The 18671-nt window shown below is 45.6% G+C and overlaps 1 protein-coding gene across 1 annotated transcript in view; it reads right to left on the bottom strand.

The window, feature by feature from the left end:
• Window positions 1-16675: 16675 nt before the first annotated feature.
• The window catches only part of LOC124025769 (carbohydrate sulfotransferase 15-like), a gene marked incomplete at its 5' end in the record, with an annotated part of 9660 nt that continues 7664 nt past the window's right edge, over window positions 16676-18671 (bottom strand). The window contains 2 exon segments of the mRNA XM_046339105.1: window positions 16676-17209; window positions 17932-18079. Of these exon segments, the coding sequence (XP_046195061.1) occupies window positions 17007-17209; window positions 17932-18079 (351 nt within the window).

Genomic DNA, 18671 nt, shown 5'->3' with positions numbered 1-18671 from the left:
AGTGCTCTTTTCATGTCTCCTCCGTTACTTTTCTCGGTTCCGTTATTTCCGCTGAAGGCATTCAGATGGATTCCGCTAAGGTCCAAGCTGTCAGTGATTGGCCCGTTCCAAGGTCACGTGTCGAGTTGCAGCGCTTTTTAGGTTTCGCTAATTTCTATCGGCGTTTCATTCGTAATTTCGGTCAAGTTGCTGCCCCTCTCACAGCTCTTACTTCTGTCAAGACGTGTTTTAAGTGGTCCGGTTCCGCCCAGGGAGCTTTTGATCTTCTAAGAGAACGTTTTACGTCCGCTCCTATCCTCGTTACTCCTGACGTCACTAGACAATTCATTGTCGAGGTTGACGCTTCAGAGGTAGGCGTGGGAGCCATTCTATCCCAGCGCTTCCAGTCTGACGATAAGGTTCATCCTTGCGCTTATTTTTCTCATCGCCTGTCGCCATCTGAGCGCAACTATGATGTGGGTAACCGTGAACTGCTCGCCATCCGCTTAGCCCTAGGCGAATGGCGACAGTGGTTGGAGGGGGCGACCGTTCCTTTTGTCGTTTGGACAGACCATAAGAACCTTGAGTACATCCGTTCTGCCAAACGACTTAATGCCCGTCAAGCTCGTTGGGCGTTGTTTTTCGCTCGTTTCGAGTTTGTGATTTCTTACCGTCCGGGTAGCAAGAACACCAAGCCTGATGCCTTATCCCGTCTGTTTAGTTCTTCTGTGGCTTCTACTGATCCCGAGGGGATTCTTCCTTATGGGCGTGTTGTCGGGTTGACAGTCTGGGGAATTGAAAGACAGGTTAAGCAAGCACTCACGCACACTGCGTCGCCGCGCGCTTGTCCTAGTAACCTCCTTTTCGTTCCTGTTTCCACTCGTCTGGCTGTTCTTCAGTGGGCTCACTCTGCCAAGTTAGCTGGTCATCCCGGTGTTCGAGGCACTCTTGCGTCTATTCGCCAGCGATTTTGGTGGCCGACTCAGGAGCGTGACACGCGCCGTTTCGTGGCTGCTTGTTCGGACTGCGCGCAGACTAAGTCGGGTAACTCTCCTCCTGCCGGTCGTCTCAGACCGCTCCCCATTCCTTCTCGACCATGGTCTCACATCGCCCTAGACTTCATTACCGGTCTGCCTTTGTCTGCGGGGAAGACTGTGATTCTTACGGTTGTCGATAGGTTCTCTAAGGCGGCACATTTCATTCCCCTCGCTAAACTTCCTTCCGCTAAGGAGACGGCACAAATCATTATCGAGAATGTGTTCAGAATTCATGGCCTCCCGTTAGACGCCGTTTCAGACAGAGGCCCGCAATTCACGTCACAGTTTTGGAGGGAGTTCTGTCGTTTGATTGGTGCGTCCGTCAGTCTCTCTTCCGGGTTTCATCCCCAGTCTAACGGTCAAGCAGAGAGGGCCAATCAGACGATTGGTCGCATACTACGCAGCCTTTCTTTCAGAAACCCTGCGTCTTGGGCAGAACAGCTCCCCTGGGCAGAATACGCTCACAACTCGCTTCCTTCGTCTGCTACCGGGTTATCTCCGTTTCAGAGTAGTCTGGGTTACCAGCCTCCTCTATTCTCTTCCCAGCTTGCCGAGTCCAGCGTTCCCTCCGCTCAAGCGTTTGTCCAACGTTGTGAGCGCACCTGGAGGAGGGTGAGGTCTGCACTTTGCCGCTACAGGGCACAGACTGTGAGAGCCGCCAATAAACGCAGGATTAAGAGTCCTAGGTATTGTTGCGGCCAGAGAGTGTGGCTTTCCACTCCCAACCTTCCTCTTACGACAGCTTCTCGTAAGTTGACTCCGCGGTTCATTGGTCCGTTCCGTGTCTCCCAGGTCATCAATCCTGTCGCTGTGCGACTGCTTCTTCCGCGACATCTTCGTCGCGTCCATCCTGTCTTCCATGTCTCCTGTGTTAAGCCTTTTCTTCGCACCCCCGTTCGTCTTCCCTCCCCCCCTCCCGTCCTTGTCGAGAGCGCACCTATTTACAAGGTACATAAGATCATGGACATGCGTTCTCGGGGACGGCGTCACCAATACTTAGTGGATTGGGAGGGTTACGGTCCTGAGGAGAGGAGTTGGGTTCCGTCTCGGGACGTGCTGGACCGTTCACTCATTGATGATTTCCTCCGTTGCCGCCAGGATTCCTCCTCGAGTGCGCCAGGAGGCGCTCGGTGAGTGGGGGGGTACTGTCATGTTTTGTCATTTATTATCATGTCTTGTCCCTGTGCTTCCCATTCTATTCGTTTCCCTCTGCTGGTCTTATTAGGTTCTTTCCCTCTTTCTATCCCTCTCTCTCCCCCTCCCTCTCTCACTCTCTCGCTCTCTCTTCTCTCTATCGTTCCGTTCCTGCTCCCAGCTGTTCCTATTCCCCTAATCATCATTTAGTCTTCCCACACCTGTTCCCGATCCTTTTCCCTGATTAGAGTCCCTATTTCTCTCCTTGTTTCCCGTACCTGCCCTGTCGGATCCTCATTTATAATTCACCGTGCTGTGTCTATGTTTTGCCCTGTCGTGTCGTGTTTCCCTCAGATGCTGCGTGGTGAGCAGGTGTCTGAGTCTGCTAGGTTCAAGTGCCTTCCCGAGGCAACCTGCAGTTCTCGATCAAGTCTCCAGTCTGTTCTCGTCTTTACGTGTAGTATTATGCTTTTTGTTTTGTAAAGTTTATTCTGGATTAAATACTCTGTTTTCGCCAAGTCGCTTTTGGGTCCTCATTCACCTGCATGACATATACAGTATATAGGGAATAGGGTGGGTCCTGGTCACTAGTAGTTCACTATACAGTATATAGGGAATAGGGTGGGCCCTCGTCACTAGTAGTGCACCATACAGTATATAGGGAATAGGGTGGGCCCTGGTCACTCGTAGTGCACTATACAGTATATATGGAATAGGGTCCTGGTCAATAGTAGTGCACTACTAGTGATTAGGGTGCCATTTGGGACTCATGGGTTCCGTGGGAATACTTTGTCCTTCGTTTGATGCCCAGACCTGTTTGGACCGAGCTGTAATTTGCACATTAGTGAGCGGCTGACGTGAGACAGGGAGTCTCTCAGTGCAGCGTCCAGACATGCTCAGACAGGGTCTGTTTGTGTGTGTGTGTGTGTGTGTGTGTGTGTGTGTGTGTGTGTGTGTGTGTGTGTGTGTGTGTGTGTGTGTGTGTGTGTGTGTGTGTGTGTGTGTGTGTGTGTGTGTGTGTGTGTGTGTGTGTGTGTGAACGCTCAGAGATAGAGCTCTTCCCTCTGTCACAGCTCATCACATCAACGCCTGAGCTGCAATGGCCATTACCATCACACACACACACACACACACACACACACACACACACACACACACACACACACACACACACACACACACACACACACACACACACACACACACACACACACACACACACACACACAGCCCCATCCATCTTCAGTACCACAGTCTGACAGCATTAAGTTTCACCTTGACTGCGTCCACACACAGCCCCATCCATCTTCAGTACCACAGTCTGACAGCATTAAGTTTCACCTTGACTGCGTCCACACACAGCCCCATCCATCTTCAGTACCACAGTCTGACAGCATTAAATTTCACCTTGACTGCGTCCACACACAGCCCCATCCATCTTCAGTACCACAGTCTGACAGCATTAAGTTTCACCTTGACTGCGTCCACACACAGCCCCATCCATCTTCAGTACCACAGTCTGACAGCATTAAGTTTCACCTTGACTGCGTCCACACACAGCCCCATCCATCTTCAGTACCACAGTCTGACAGCATTAAGTTTCACCTTGACTGCGTCCACACACAGAAACGGATCCAGAGGGCTGTCCCCACAGGAGAACACTTTTTGGTACCAGGTAGAACCCTTTTAGGTTTGATGTAGAACCCTCCATGAAAAGGGTTCTACCTGGAACACAAAAGGGTTCTACATGGAACACAAAAGTGTTCTACCTGGAACACAAAAGAGTTCTACATGGAACACAAAAGTGTTCTACCTGGAACACAAAAGGGTTCTACCTGGAACACAAAAGGGTTCTATCTGGAACACAAAAGGGTTCTATCTGGAACACAAAAGGGTTCTACCTGGAACACAAAAGGGTTCTACAAGGAACCAAAAAAGGTTCTTAGAAGTGTTCTCCTATGGAGCGAGTAGGGAGTAAATATCGTCTGTCCTCGGTTCCAACACTCACTACTGAGTTACAAACTGCCTCTGGAAGCAACGTCAGCACAAGATGTGTTCATCAAGAGCTTCATGAAATGGGTTTCCGTGGCCGAGCAGCCGCACACAAGCCTAAGATCACCATGTGCAATGCCAAGCGTCGGTTGGAGTGGTGTAAAGCTCGCCGCCATTGGACTCTGGAACAGTGGAAATGTGTTCTCTGGAGTGATGAATCACGCTTCACCATCTGGCAGTCTGATGGACAAATCTGGGTTTATGGATGCCAGGAGAACACTACCTGCCCCAATGCACAGTTTGGTAGGGGAGGATAATGGTCAAGGGCTGTTTTTCACAGTTCCAGTGAAGGGAAAAGTTAACTCTACAGCATACAATTACATTTTAGACGATTCTGTGCTTCCAACTTTGTGGCAACAGTTTGGGCAAGGTTCTTCCCTGTTCCAGCAGGACAATGCCCCTGTGCACAAAGCAAGGTTCTTTCCTGTTCCAGCAGGACAATGCCCCTGTGCACAAAGCAAGGCTCTTTCCTGTTCCAGCAGGACAATGCCCCTGTGCACAAAGCAAGGTTCTTCCCTGTTCCAGCAGGACAATGCCCTGTGCACAAAGCAAGGTTCTTTCCTGTTCCAGCAGGACAATGCCCCTGTGCACAAGCAAGGTTCTTTCCTGTTCCAGCAGGACAATGCCCCTGTGCACAAAGCAAGGTTATTTCCTGTTCCAGCAGGACAATGCCCCTGTGCACAAGCAAGGTTCTTTCCTGTTCCAGCAGGACAATGCCCCTGTGCACAAAGCAAGGTTCTTTCCTGTTCCAGCAGGACAATGCCCCTGTGCACAAAGCAAGGTTCATATAGAATGGATTGTCGAGATCGGTGTGGAAACAACTTGACTGGCCTGCACAGAGCCCTGACCTCAACACCATCGAACACGTTTGGGACGACTTGGAACCCCGACTGCGAGTCAGGCCTAATCGCCCAACATCAGTACCCGACCTCACTAATGCTCTTGTGGCTGAATGGAAGCAAGTCCCCCTGCAGTAATGTTCCAACATCTAGTGGAAAACCTTCCCAGAAGAGTGGAGGCTGTTATAGCAGCAATGTTCCAACATCTAGTGGAAAGCCTTCCCAGAACAGTGGAGGCTGTTATAGCAGCAATGTTCCAACATCTAGTGGAAAGCCTTCCCAGAAGAGTGGAGGCTGTTATAGGAGCAATGTTCCAACATCTAGTGGAAAGCCTTCCCAGAAGAGTGGAGGCTGTTATAGCAGCAATGTTCCAACATCTAGTGGAAAGCCTTCCCAGAAGAGTGTAGTGTATGTGGTCATTGTGGGGGACGACGTCAGCTATTCACTAACTAATGAAGCCCATGAATGATGTGATAAACTCCTCAATGTTATCGGATGAATCCCGGAGAATATTCCAGTCTGTGCTAGCGCATCCCGGGGAACATTCCAGTCTGTGCTAGCGAATCCTGGGGAACATTTCAGTCTGTGCTAGCGAATCCTGGGGAACATTTCAGTCTGTGCTAGCACATCCTGGGGAACATTCCAGTCTGTGCTAGCGAATCCCGGAGAATATTCCAGTCTGTGCTAGCGAATCCCGGACGATATTCCAGTCTGTGCTAGCGAATCCCGGACAATATTCCAGTCTGTGCTAGCGAATCCCGGACAATTTTCCAGTCTGTGCTAGCGAAATCCTGGGGAACATTTCAGTCTGTGCTAGAGAATCCCGGACAATATTCCAGTCTGTGCTAGCGAATCCCGGAGAACATTCCAGTCTGTGCTAGCGAATCCCGGGGAACATTCCAGTCTGTGCTAGCGAATCCTGGAGAATATTCCAGTCTGTGCTAGCGAATCCCGGGGAACATTCCAGTCTGTGCTAGCGAATCCTGGAGAATATTCCAGTCTGTGCTAGCGAATCCCGGAGAATATTCCAGTCTGTGCTAGCGAATCCCGGACAATATTCCAGTCTGTGCTAGCGAATCCCGGACAATATTCCAGTCTGTGCTAGCGAATCCCGGAGAATATTCCAGTCTGTGCTAGCGAAGCAGTTCGTCGGACCTCATCCGTAACAGATGTACAGCTCGTTGAGTGCCTGCTTAGTGCCATTCTCCTTTGTGGTGGAATGTAGACAGCAGTGATGACTACAGATTAAATCTCTCTTGGTTGATAAAAGGCTGTTTAACATGAGGTATTCTAGTTCAGCTGAGCAGAAGCACAGGATGTCCTTCACACTGTGAAGCATTTCACCATGTCCTTCACCCTGTGAAGCCTTTCACTACTTAACAGATCACCCTGTGAAGCCTTTCACTACTTAACAGATCACACTGTGAAGCCTTCCGCTACTTAACAGATCAGATCACACTAACAGATCACACTTTCACTACTTAACAGATCACACTGTGAATCCTTTCACTACTTAACAGATCACACTGTGAATCCTTCCACCACTTAACAGAACACACTGGGAATCCTTTCATACCTTAAGGGAACATTTTGACATTTGCTGTATGGTTAGTGAGAAAGTCCATATTGCAAATGTACGGTCCCTTACTAGACGTCCGAAAACGTTTCTAAAATTTGCAGACGGCGTCGGGTTGAGCGGCAGGGTCGGACCTACCGGGAAGTCATTAAATGAACATTCGGTTTCCGTTTTATAAAATAATCAAATTTTGGTCATTTTTCCGCTGTCCCGGAAAATCCCACAAGAGGGCATAAGCAATCATATTGCTATTGGACAAAACATCATGAATCACGACGGGGCCTTATCTCCAAAACGGAAAATATTTTGAAAATATTTTGAAACTTGGTGAGCGTAGGTTTGGCATAATGGGCAGATGGCCCCGAACAAGATGGCGTCTAGGCCTCAACGGTTTTTGACTTATGGCCATTTATCTGGGATTAAAGGTCCAAAATGAAAATAGAGAAATTATTTTTCCGCTTCACCTCAAAGTCAAGGTGCCTCCGGTGTCAATAAAAAAAGAATCAGCCATTTATCTATCGTCATTTAAGAGAAATCGTACAATGACAAATTGGTGATGTTCAAAGATAGGTGTTTTTTTAACAGTTACAGATCCAGTTGCAGGATGTCCATACGAATCTTTTTAAAGTGTGCTGCGGAGCTCTGCGAGATTTCTGTGATTTTCTATGATTTTCTGAAATAACACACACTCACTGAACCCTCAGTAAATAACTCAGTTCTTAACGTAAAGACTTAAAACTCAGGATTCTGTAAAGGCATACCCCCATGAGGATATGTGTTTAGCTATAGCTTCCTGTGCCAACCGGAAGTGCCATCATTGGTGTCAAAGGGGCTGTTTCGAAGGGTTAAAAAGGTCAGATCTTTTCAAAACTTCATGTGTGATTAGGCAACCCCCATGAACTGTAAGTCAGTCATTTCTCCCAACAGATGTCAAAGAAAAGCTCTCTCACACACACACAGCAAGGATAGAGTGAAAAAGTGCGGTGCCTAAAGACACAGAGAGCAGGCAATGACATTACCATAATCTCTAGGCCGTGCCGAGTTCAACGAGATATCCCGCTTGACCGTAGCTCGCTCAGTCTAAGCGCAACGACCATTAGAATAGTAGGCCCAAAATGAAGCCTGCCCTACAACGTCATTTGCTTTTGGGTGACAGTGAGAGAACCGTTAGGGTGAGAAGCACAATTCGACCTCAGGTACGTTCCTAAGGTCCTCCCGATCCTTGCAAGCCTGACCTTGACTGTGTGGCATTAACCCTTAATAGTTAAAAGAAGGTGTTTACTTCAAAGAGTTGCATTGACTTCTCTTCCCCATAGGAATACATTGCCTGCACCCCTAAATTCAACCTGAAGTCTATATGGGTTATGAATACCGTATGAACCTGTCTTTGGTAACAGTCCATCAGGCCACTATGAGGTCTACCTGTGTTGATTCTAAGCTTCCTGGACCAACCGGAAGTGGTTAAAATCACCCTAAAAGTGTATATCCATACCCTGCCTACAGTTTGATAGAAATAGTGCATTCAACCCTGTGTAAATCAGTCAGTTCTTAACGTAAAGACGTAAAACTCAGGATTCCGTAAAAGCATACCCCATTGAGGATATGTGTTAACTTATAGCTTCCTGTGCCATAATTGGTGTCTCAGGGGCTGTTTCGAAGGGTTAAAAAAGTCAGATCTTTCCAAAACGTCATATGTGTGATTAGGCAACCCCCCTGAACTGTAAATCAGTCATTTGTCCCATAAAATTTCAAAGGAAAACTAAATCACACACACACACAGCTTGGAAGGAGGGACCCATTGGGGTGCGGAGAGACATACACTGCCTGCATTAGTTAATCTTGTTGGAACTTTTAAAGAACCGTCAGACCTAGAGTTCCGAAACTTTAGAAACCTGTTCTAGACCTCAGGTGGATAGTGCGTGGTGAGTTAAGTGGCTCTAGAAGCTTCTCAGACCGATTAACAGCCTCGTACATTTGCAATGACTTCAATTCATTTTGACCATTACGAAAATGACGACATTTAGAAAAGTCTCAGAGACACAAAACTTGGTGCATTGAAACCGGCTCGGCCCATAGAGACGGACCCCAACATTTCTGTCCGATAGCTCATTCAAGGACCCCATAGCAAGGCATGGAAAAAATTGGATTTTCAGCACCAATTAGGGGTTTACTCGGGCACCGAAGGACCTATCGAGCCGAAACTTGGGATTCGGGGTCGGCTCAGCTAGGCCTACACATAACATCAGAAATGGACCCACAGCTAGAACGTAACTACGTGTTTTATGTCTTTTTATTGGTTTGAACCGAAGGCGTTGTGAATTTTGGGCCAGCTCTGAAGTATGTGATAGTTGGCTACTAAACGAGTTGGAAAAAGTGGGTTTGGTGTCAGTTTGTATTAGTTTGGTGTCAGAATGATATCTAATTGACTGATGGACGGTGACTTGCTGGTGACTCTTGTCCATTTGCAATATGTTTAAACAGTGAGTTACCATCACCAAAGTGACAGTCTGAAATCAACCCTAACGAGCAATGGAGAGGAACCAGAATCACTGCCCGGCCATCCCGAGTTCATCGGGCCAGTCAATTTCGCACTCTTGCAGGATTTTTATAGCATGACAAATTCGTGATGGTAAATGCCCATTGAACCATATTGCAAATGCACGTGCATTTGCAATATGATTCTATAATGAAAAAAACATCACCAAATGGACATGATGAAATCAACACAACGAGTGATGGAAAGGAACAACTATCACTGCCCGGCCACCCCGAGTTCATCGGGCCAGTCAATTTTGCATTTCTAAAGGGGTCCTCCTCCTAACAGACATCAACACACCTGTTAATATGGTCCTCCTCCTAACAGACATCAACACACCTGTTAATATCAACAACAGTAACAGACATCAACACACCTGTTAATATGGTCCTCCTCCTAACAGACATCAACACACCTGTTAATATGGTCCTCCTCCTAACAGACATCAACACACCTGTTAATATGGTCCTCCTCCTAGCAGACATCAACACACCTGTTAATATGGTCCTCCTCCTAACAGACATCAACACACCTGTTAATATGGTCCTCCTCCTAACAGACATCAACACACCTGTTAATATGGTCCTCCTCCTAACAGACATCAACACACCTGTTAATATGGTCCTCCTCCTAACAGACATCAACACACCTGTTAATATGGTCCTCCTCCTAACAGACATCAACACACCTGTTAATATGGTCCTCCTCCTAACAGACATCAACACACCTGTTAATATCAACAACAGTAACAGACATCAACACACCTGTTAATATGGTCCTCCTCCTAACAGACATCAACACACCTGTTAATATCAACAACAGTAACAGACATCAACACACCTGTTAATATCAACAACAGTAACAGACATCAACACACCTGTTAATATGGTCCTCCTCCTAACAGACATCAACACACCTGTTAATATGGTCCTCCTCCTAACAGACATCAACACACCTGTTAATATGGTCCTCCTCCTAACAGACATCAACACACCTGTTAATATCAACAACAGTAACAGACATCAACACACCTGTTAATATAGTCCTCCTCCTAGCAGACATCAACACACCTGTTAATATCAACAACAGTAACAGACATCAACACACCTGTTAATATGGTCCTCCTCCTAACAGACATCAACACACCTGTTAATATGGTCCTCCTCCTAACAGACATCAACACACCTGTTAATATGGTCCTCCTCCTAACAGACATCAACACACCTGTTAATATGGTCCTCCTCCTAACAGACATCAACACACCTGTTAATATGGTCCTCCTCCTAACAGACATCAACACACCTGTTAATATGGTCCTCCTCCTAACAGACATCAACACACCTGTTGAATACGTTGATGTGATTGGCTGAGGTGGGAGGGGGGAAGTATGAATGCCCTGACTCCGCTCCGCGTTGATGTGATTGGCTGAGGTGGGAGGGGGGAAGCATGAATGCCCTGACTCCGCTCTGCGTTGATGTGATTGGCTGAGGTGGGAAGTTGAATGCCCTGATTGGCTGATGTGATTGGCTGAGGTGGGGGGAAGTATGAATGCCCTGACTCCGCTCTGCGTTGATGTGATTGGCTGAGGTGGGAGGGGGGAAGTATGAATGCCCTGACTCCGCTCTGCGTTGATGTGATTGGCTGAGGTGGGAGGGGGGAAGTATGAATGCCCTGACTTCTACAGAGGCCCTATTATAATAAATGATGCAGATGATGGACAGACCATGAGAGCCTTTTTAATACTGCCAATCATTATACATTTATAGAATGGTGTCTGTCTGTCTGTCTGTCTGTCTGTCTGTCTGTCTGTCTGTGTCTGTCTGTCTGTCTGTCTGTGTGTCTGTCTGTGTCTGTCTGTCTGTCTGTCTGTCTGTGTCTGTGTGTGTGTGTGTGTGTGTGTGTGTGTGTGTGTGTGTGTGTGTGTGTGTGTGTGTTTGCTTTAGCCATGCCAGGTGAGCAGGGTTTGTTATTTTTGGGATGTTTCTATTGGTTACCTGATCCCAGGCAAGCTCATTCAAGAACAGCTTTCTGAAATGAGCTCCAATAGTATTTGGACCCAGATCTGCAGGCTCTGCCGGAGAGGAGGGTTTATTTCGTAGTGCCTTCTGAATTCCTGGGAAATTGGAGTTAGAAGAGAATTTATTGAACTTCCTCCTGTTATCCAGCTGGCCCATAACTTCCTCCAATTATCCAGCTGGCCCTTAAGGCATAACTTCCTCCAGTCATCCAGCTGGCCCTTAAAGCATAACTTCCTCCAGTCATCCAGCTGGCCCTTAAAGCATAACCTCTTCCAATCATCCAGCTAGCCCATAACTTCTTCCAGTCATCCAGCTGGCCCATAACTTCCTCCTGTTATCCAGCTGGCCCTTAAAGTGACTGACTTATTTTTTAGTTAAATTTTTTAGTTAACTTTGTTATTTTCCAAGATGATATTTGAAAAAAATATTCAGAGATGTAAAGCTATTAGTTTTTTCTGTCTAGGTGGTTTGTCACAAAACCTACTCCAATTTCTTTGTGAGTGTCTCCTGCCCTCTGGTGTCGAGGAAGTGAATAACATGTTTAGTCCTCAGTCATTAAAACTCATCTCAGAAACCCCAGACCTAGGAAAAGACAGTCAGGCAGACAGACAAAAACACAGACAGTAAGGCAGACAGACAAAAACACAGACAGTAAGGCAGACAGACAAAAAAACAGACAGTCAGGCAGACATAAAAAACTGACAAAACACAGACAGTCAGGCAGACAGACAAAACTACAGACAGTAAGGCAGACAGACAGGCAGACAGAAAAGACAGACAAAAAGGCAGACAGAACAGACAGACAAAAGGGCAGACAGTCAGGCAAAAAGGCAGACACAAGACAGACATTACAGACAGACAGACAGACATTACAGACAGACAGACTGACAGACTTCCCAGTCTCAAAGGGAAATGGGAAAGTGTAAATACCTAGTCGGTTGTACAACTGAAATGTATCTTCTGCATTTAGGGGTGGGGGGGGGGGGATAGGGGGGGGCTGCCTTAATTGACATCCACGTGTGTCAGAACATTGTTCATTTGGGAGGTCTAGGGAGAGTTTTTGACCTTGTCAGCTCGGGGATTTGATCCAGGAACCTTTCGGTTACTGTCCCAACGGGCAACAGGGAGATAAGTCGTTCATTGGTATGTATCATCAGGCCCAGTAAGCCTCCAATCATTAGAAACATTTGATTTGAACTGTTTGTGGTGTAATCCCAATGCTGTGTTGTGTTTCTTAATGCTGAAAGAGGAAGACAGTGTCCTACCATGTTGACACGTTCAACCAAATGTTTCTTCATTAAACAGAGTAGTGCACCATAACTAGTCCTTCCCATTTCCTTTAGAGACTGGGAAGTCTGTCTGTCTGTCTGTCTGTCTGTCTGTCTGTCTGTCTGTCTGTCTGTCTGTCTGTCTGTCTGTCTGTCTGTCTGTCTGTCTGTCTGTCTGTCTGTCTGTCTGTCTGTCTGTCTGTCTTCTGTCTGTTTTCTGTCCTGACTGTCTGTTTTTCTGTCTGCCTGACTGTCTGTGTTTTTGTCTGTCTGCCTGACTGTCTGCCTTTTTGTCTGTCTGCCTGACTGTCTGTGTTTTTGTCTGTCTGTCTTTTAATAACTGTTTAATCCCATACATTAATTGTTCTGCTGACTTAAAAAGCCCGATTCAAATTACAAAAAGTTTTAATCCAACATGTATTTAATGTGTTTCTCAATGGACGTGATAGACTTGACCAAAGGGAGAGAAAGTCATGACTGTAGGCTGATGAGTTGTAATTACCTAAGACCTCTTTACCGTCCCAGCACAATACTGCCATCTGGTGGGTGTGTGTGTGTGTTGATTGGTGTGTCTCTCATTCCAGCGTCTCATCTTCTACCTCTTTTTATTGGTCAGCCCTGATAATGGTTCCACAGTACTAACCAATCAGAATGCCCTCCCATTGGACTGGAGACCAGAGTACTAACCAATCAGGTCAGGTTGGATGGGAAGCGTCGCTGCACAGCTATTTTCAGGTCTCTCCAGAGATGTTCGATGGGTTCAATATATGGATCTGTGCCATTGACTTTGAACTGGACTGTGTTTACAGCATGAGCAGTCGTGAGTGGATGCACTTGTTCTGAGGTTAAAGCAAGAGCTGCATTTATCCATGTGTGCACATGTTGTTCATATCCTTTGCCCATTAGTGAGTTATTAGCCCAGTTAAAGATGATTTGTAGTCAGCAATAGGGGAGGGATCGCTTCTTTCAAGAGCACAAAACGTGTACATTTCTAGACATCTTTGAACTTTGAAAAGTGAGTCAGATAAAGATATATATATTTTCGCTTAAAGGGGGAGTGTTGTATTTTGAGACAGGCTTGAATAAGCTCAGTAGCCAATAGGCAGTGGGTAGCATAATTGTTCTGATTCTCTAATACTGGGAAGGGAAGAATAATGGATTTTATTTTGTTAAAGTGGTTCTAACAACACAACAACATGTTCAGACACCTCCATGTCTGAAGGACAAGTGGATAAACAGGTTAAAGGTCAAGCCCCGCATGTTTTCGTCAATAGTCTGATGGAATGTAGGCCTGCACTGAACAACACACATTGGCTGCTACTGTAGGCTGAATGATAGAACAGCTGTTTCCATGTTAACATGTTATGGGATGCATTTTCTACATTGTTTTTGAAGGTAGAACTACATTATGATACCCACAGTAAGTACCCACAGTAGCCTCCTTGGCCACCGGTAAAACTGTAACTTAAAGAGCGGACAGCCTCAGTGTTCACAGTAAAACTGTAACTGAAAGTGGCTACAGCCTCAGTGTTCACAGTAAAACTGTAACTGAAAGTGGCTACAGCCTCAGTGTTCACAGTAAAACTGTAACTTAAAGAGCGGACAGCCTCAGTGTTCACAGTAAAACTGTAACTTAAAGAGCGGACAGCCTCAGTGTTCACAGTAAAACTGTAACTTAAAGTGGCTACAGCCTCAGTGTTCACAGTAAAACTGTAACTTAAAGAGCGGACAGCCTCAGTGTTCACAGTAAAACTGTAACTTAAAGAGCGGACAGCCTCAGTGTTCACAGTAAAACTGTAACTTAAAGCAGGTACAGCCTCAGTGTTCACAGTAAAACTGTAACTTAAAGCAGGGACAGCCTCAGTGTTCACAGTAAAACTGTAACTTAAAGAGCGGACAGCCTCAGTGTTCACAGTAAAACTGTAACTTAAAGAGCGGACAGCCTCAGTGTTCACAGTAAAACTGTAACTTAAAGAGCGGACAGCCTCAGTGTTCACAGTAAAACTGTAACTTAAAAGAGCGGACAGCCTCAGTGTTCACAGTAAAACTGTAGTGTTCTTAAAAGTGGGTACAGCCTCAGTGTTCACAGTAAAACTGTAACTAAAGAGCGGACAGCCTAAAGTAAAACTGCGGACAGCCTCAGTGTTCACAGTAAAACTGTAACTTAAAGAGCGGACAGCCTCAGTGTTCACAGTAAAACTGTAACTTAAAACTGTAGCTTAAAGGACAGCCTCAGTGTTCACAGTAAAACTGTAACTTAAAGTGGGTACAGCCTCAGTGTTCACAGTAAAACTGTAACTTAAAGCAGGGACAGCCTCAGTGTTCACAGTAAAACTGTAACTTAAGCGGACAGCCTCAGTGTTCACAGTAAAACTGACAGCCTCAGTGTTCACAGTAAAACTGTAACTTAAAGAGCGGACAGCCTCAGTGTTCACAGTAAAACTGTAACTTAAAGAGCGGACAGCCTCAGTGTTCACAGTAAAACTGTAACTTAAAGAGCGGACAGCCTCAGTGTTCACAGTAAAACTGTAACTTAAAGAGCGGACAGCCTCAGTGTTCACAGTAAAACTGTAACTTAAAGTGGGTACAGCCTCAGTGTTCACAGTGAAACTGTAACTTAAAGCAGGGACAGCCTCAGTGTTCACAGTAAAACTGTAACTTAAAGAGTGGACAGCCTCAGTGTTCACAGTAAAACTGTAACTTAAAGAGCGGACAGCCTCAGTGTTCACAGTAAAACTGTAACTTAAAGAGCGGACAGCCTCAGTGTTCACAGTAAAACTGTAACTTAAAGCAGGACAGCCTCAGTGTTCACAGTAAAACTGTAACTTAAAGCAGGGACAGCCTCAGTGTTCACAGTAAAACTGTAACTTAAAAACAGCCTCAGTGTTCACAGTAAAACTGTAACTTAAAGAGGGACAGCCTCAGTGTTCACAGTAAAACTGTAACTTAAAAGCGGACAGCCTCAGTGACAGTAAAACTGTAACTCAGTGTTCAGTGTAAAACTGTAACTTAAAGCAGGGACAGCCTCAGTGTTCACAGTAAAACTGTAACTTAAAGACAGCCTCAGTGACAGTAAAACCTCAGTGTTCACAGTAAAACTGTAACTTAAAGAGCGGACAGCCTCAGTGTTCACAGTAAAACTGTAACTTAAAGAGCGGACAGCCTCAGTGTTCACAGTAAAACTGTAACTTAAAGTGGGACAGCCTCAGGACAGTAAAACTCAGTGTTCACAGTAAAACTGTAACTTAAAGTGGCTACAGCCTCAGTGTTCACAGTAAAACTGTAACTTAAAGTGGCTACAGCCTCAGTGTTCACAGTAAAACTGTAACTTAAAGTGGCTACAGCCTCAGTGTTCACAGTAAAACTGTAACTTAAAGCAGGTACAGCCTCAGTGTTCATAGTAAAACTGTAACTTAAAGCAGGTACAGCCTCAGTGTTCACAGTAAAACTGTAACTGAAAGCAGGTACAGCCTCAGTGTTCACAGTAAAACTGTAACTTAAAGTGGGTACAGCCTCAGTGTTCACAGTAAAACTGTAACTTAGCGGAAAGTTCACAGTAAAACTGGGACAGCCTCAGTGTTCACAGTAAAACTGTAACTTAAAGCGGGTACAGCCTCAGTGTTCACAGTAAAACTGTAACTTAAAGCAGGTACAGCCTCAGTGTTCACAGTAAAACTGTAACTTAAAGAGCGGACAGCCTCAGTGTTCACAGTAAAACTGTAACTTAAAGAGCGGACAGCCTCAGTGTTCACAGTAAAACTGTAACTTAAAGCGGGTGCAGCCTTTAGTGTTCACAGTGAACGCACGCTGGAAGTTGCACAGAATTTTCACAAAGTTCAAGTTTGCGCTCAGCAGACCTGAAATTTGCACAGTGCCCCAAAAAATGTAGATGGTTACATTGACTGGGATATATGAGTTCTGAATGGCTTCCCCATTAAAACAAGTCTTTATATGAGTTCTGAATGGCTTCCCCATTAAAACAAGTATATATATATATATATAAATGGCATATAAAACAAGTCTTTATATGAGTTCTGAATGGCTTCCCCATTAAAACAAGTCTTTATATGAGTTCTGAATGGCTTCCCCATTAAAACAAGTCTTTATATGAGTTCTGCTTAAAGTGGGTACAGCCTCAGTGTTCCATTAAAACAAGAATGAGTTCTGAATGGCCCATTAAAACAAGTCTTTATATAAAGCAGGGACAGAGTTCTGAATGGCCTCAGTGTTCCCATTAAAACAAGTCTTTATATGAGTTCTGAATGGCTTCCCCATTAAAACAAGTCTTTATATGAGTTCTGAATGGCTTCCCCATTAAAACAAGTCTTTATATGAGTTCTGAATGGCTTCCCCATTAAAACAAGTCTTTATATGAGTTCTGAATGGCTTCCCCATTAAAACAAGTCTTTATATGAGTTCTGAATGGTTGTCCCATTAAAACAAGTCTTTATATGAGTTCTGAATGGCTTCCCCATTAAAACAAGTCTTTATATGAGTTCTGAATGGCTTCCCCATTAAAACAAGTCTTTATATGAGTTCTGAATGGCTTCCCCATTAAAACAAGTCTTTATATGAGTTCTGAATGGTTGTCCCATCTGAAGGAGTCGTTGCGGAGCACCTTGGCCAGTTTCTTGTTGAACGGAGTGTAGAAGTCCCTCAGTATCTCCTTGGTTACGGGGAGCATGGGTCCGAGGTTCTTATCCGCTGGCCGCCGTGTGTTGGAGGCGGGACTTTTAGTGATCTCTGCCTCCTTCTGCTCCGTCAACAGACCTTTAGTACACACATAGACATACTGTAAGCCACATACCAATCAGTCAGTCAGTCAGTCAGTCAGTCAATCAGTCAGTCAGTCAGTCAGTCAATCAGTCAGTCAATCAGTCAATCAGTCAATCAGTCAGTCAATCAGTCAGTCAGTCAGTCAATCAGTCAATCAGTCAATCAGTCAGTCAATCAGTCAATCAGTCAATCAGTCAATCAGTCAATCAGTCAGTCAATCAGTCAGTCAGTCAGTCAATCAGTCAATCAGTCAATCAGTCAGTCAATCAGTCAATCAGTCAGTCAATCAGTCAGTCAGTCAGTCAGTTAATCAACCAATCTGCAAGTCAACCAATCAGTCAGTCAGTCAGTCATTCAATCAATACATTAATCAACCAATCAGTCAGTCAATCAATCAATCAAAGAGCGCTTTACAGTAACTTTTACAGTAACTATTACAGTAACCTCTGTTATACCCTGTTACCTGGGTGATGGTGAGACGAGTTGGATTGTTGGTGAGTTACAGGGCTGTGGGGTTGTGCTGCCCCCTTCAGGTTATAGTAAGAATAGCATGGGGGGAGTGTCTATAACATGATGTGGCTCTTGGGTGGTTGCATAAGTCAACTTCAAAGAGCTTCGCTATGTAATTAAAACTCTGTGTCTAGCAGCCTTCGATAGAGACCGACTGACTTGAAATAAAGCCATGTTAAGGACTTGAGAGTTGAGTTACTACGTACCCAGGTTGAGGAAGTCAAAGACTTGGTGCATTGTGTACTTCCTGTTGGAGGCGTGGTCTTCGAGCCGAAGGACCAGAATCTGTTCTCTACTGTAGACTGTCAACCAGTCTAGTATGTAGACTATGTACAGGCCCACCTGCAACCTGACCTAGGAACAGAAGATAAACAGTTCAGTCTAGTATGTAGACTATGTACAGGCCCACCTGCAACCTGACCTAGGAACAGAAGATAAACAGTTCAGTCTAGTATGTAGACTATGTACAGGCCCACCTGCAACCTGACCTAGGAGCAGTTCAGTATAGAATATGGAGATGGCCTCCGCACGGAGACACAATACAAAAAAAGGCAACACATGCAATGATAAAAGTCTTAGGAAACTAACGAGAGAGAGAGAGAGAGGGGGAGAGAGAGAGAGGGGGAGAGAGAGAGAGGGGAAGAGAGAGAGAGAGAGAGGGAGAGAGAGAGAGAGAGAGGGGGAGAGAGAGAGAGGGGGAGAGAGGAGAGAGAGAGAGAGAGAGAGAGAGAGAGGGGAGAGAGAGAGAGAGAGGGGGGAGAGAGAGAGAGAGAGAGAGAGGGAGAGAGAGAGAGAGAGAGAGAGAGAGAGAGAGAGAGAGAGAGAGAGAGAGAGAGAGAGAGAGAGAGAGAGAGAGAGAGAGAGAGAGAGAGAGAGAGAAAGAGAGTGGCGAGATAGAGAGAGAGAGAGGGGGGTGAAAGAGAGAGAGAGGTAGAAAGAGAGAGAG

This window comes from Oncorhynchus gorbuscha, unplaced genomic scaffold, assembly GCF_021184085.1.
Source record: "Oncorhynchus gorbuscha isolate QuinsamMale2020 ecotype Even-year unplaced genomic scaffold, OgorEven_v1.0 Un_scaffold_2432, whole genome shotgun sequence".
Lineage (NCBI taxonomy): Eukaryota > Metazoa > Chordata > Actinopteri > Salmoniformes > Salmonidae > Oncorhynchus > Oncorhynchus gorbuscha.
This window is presented reverse-complemented; position numbering and strand designations above follow the sequence as displayed.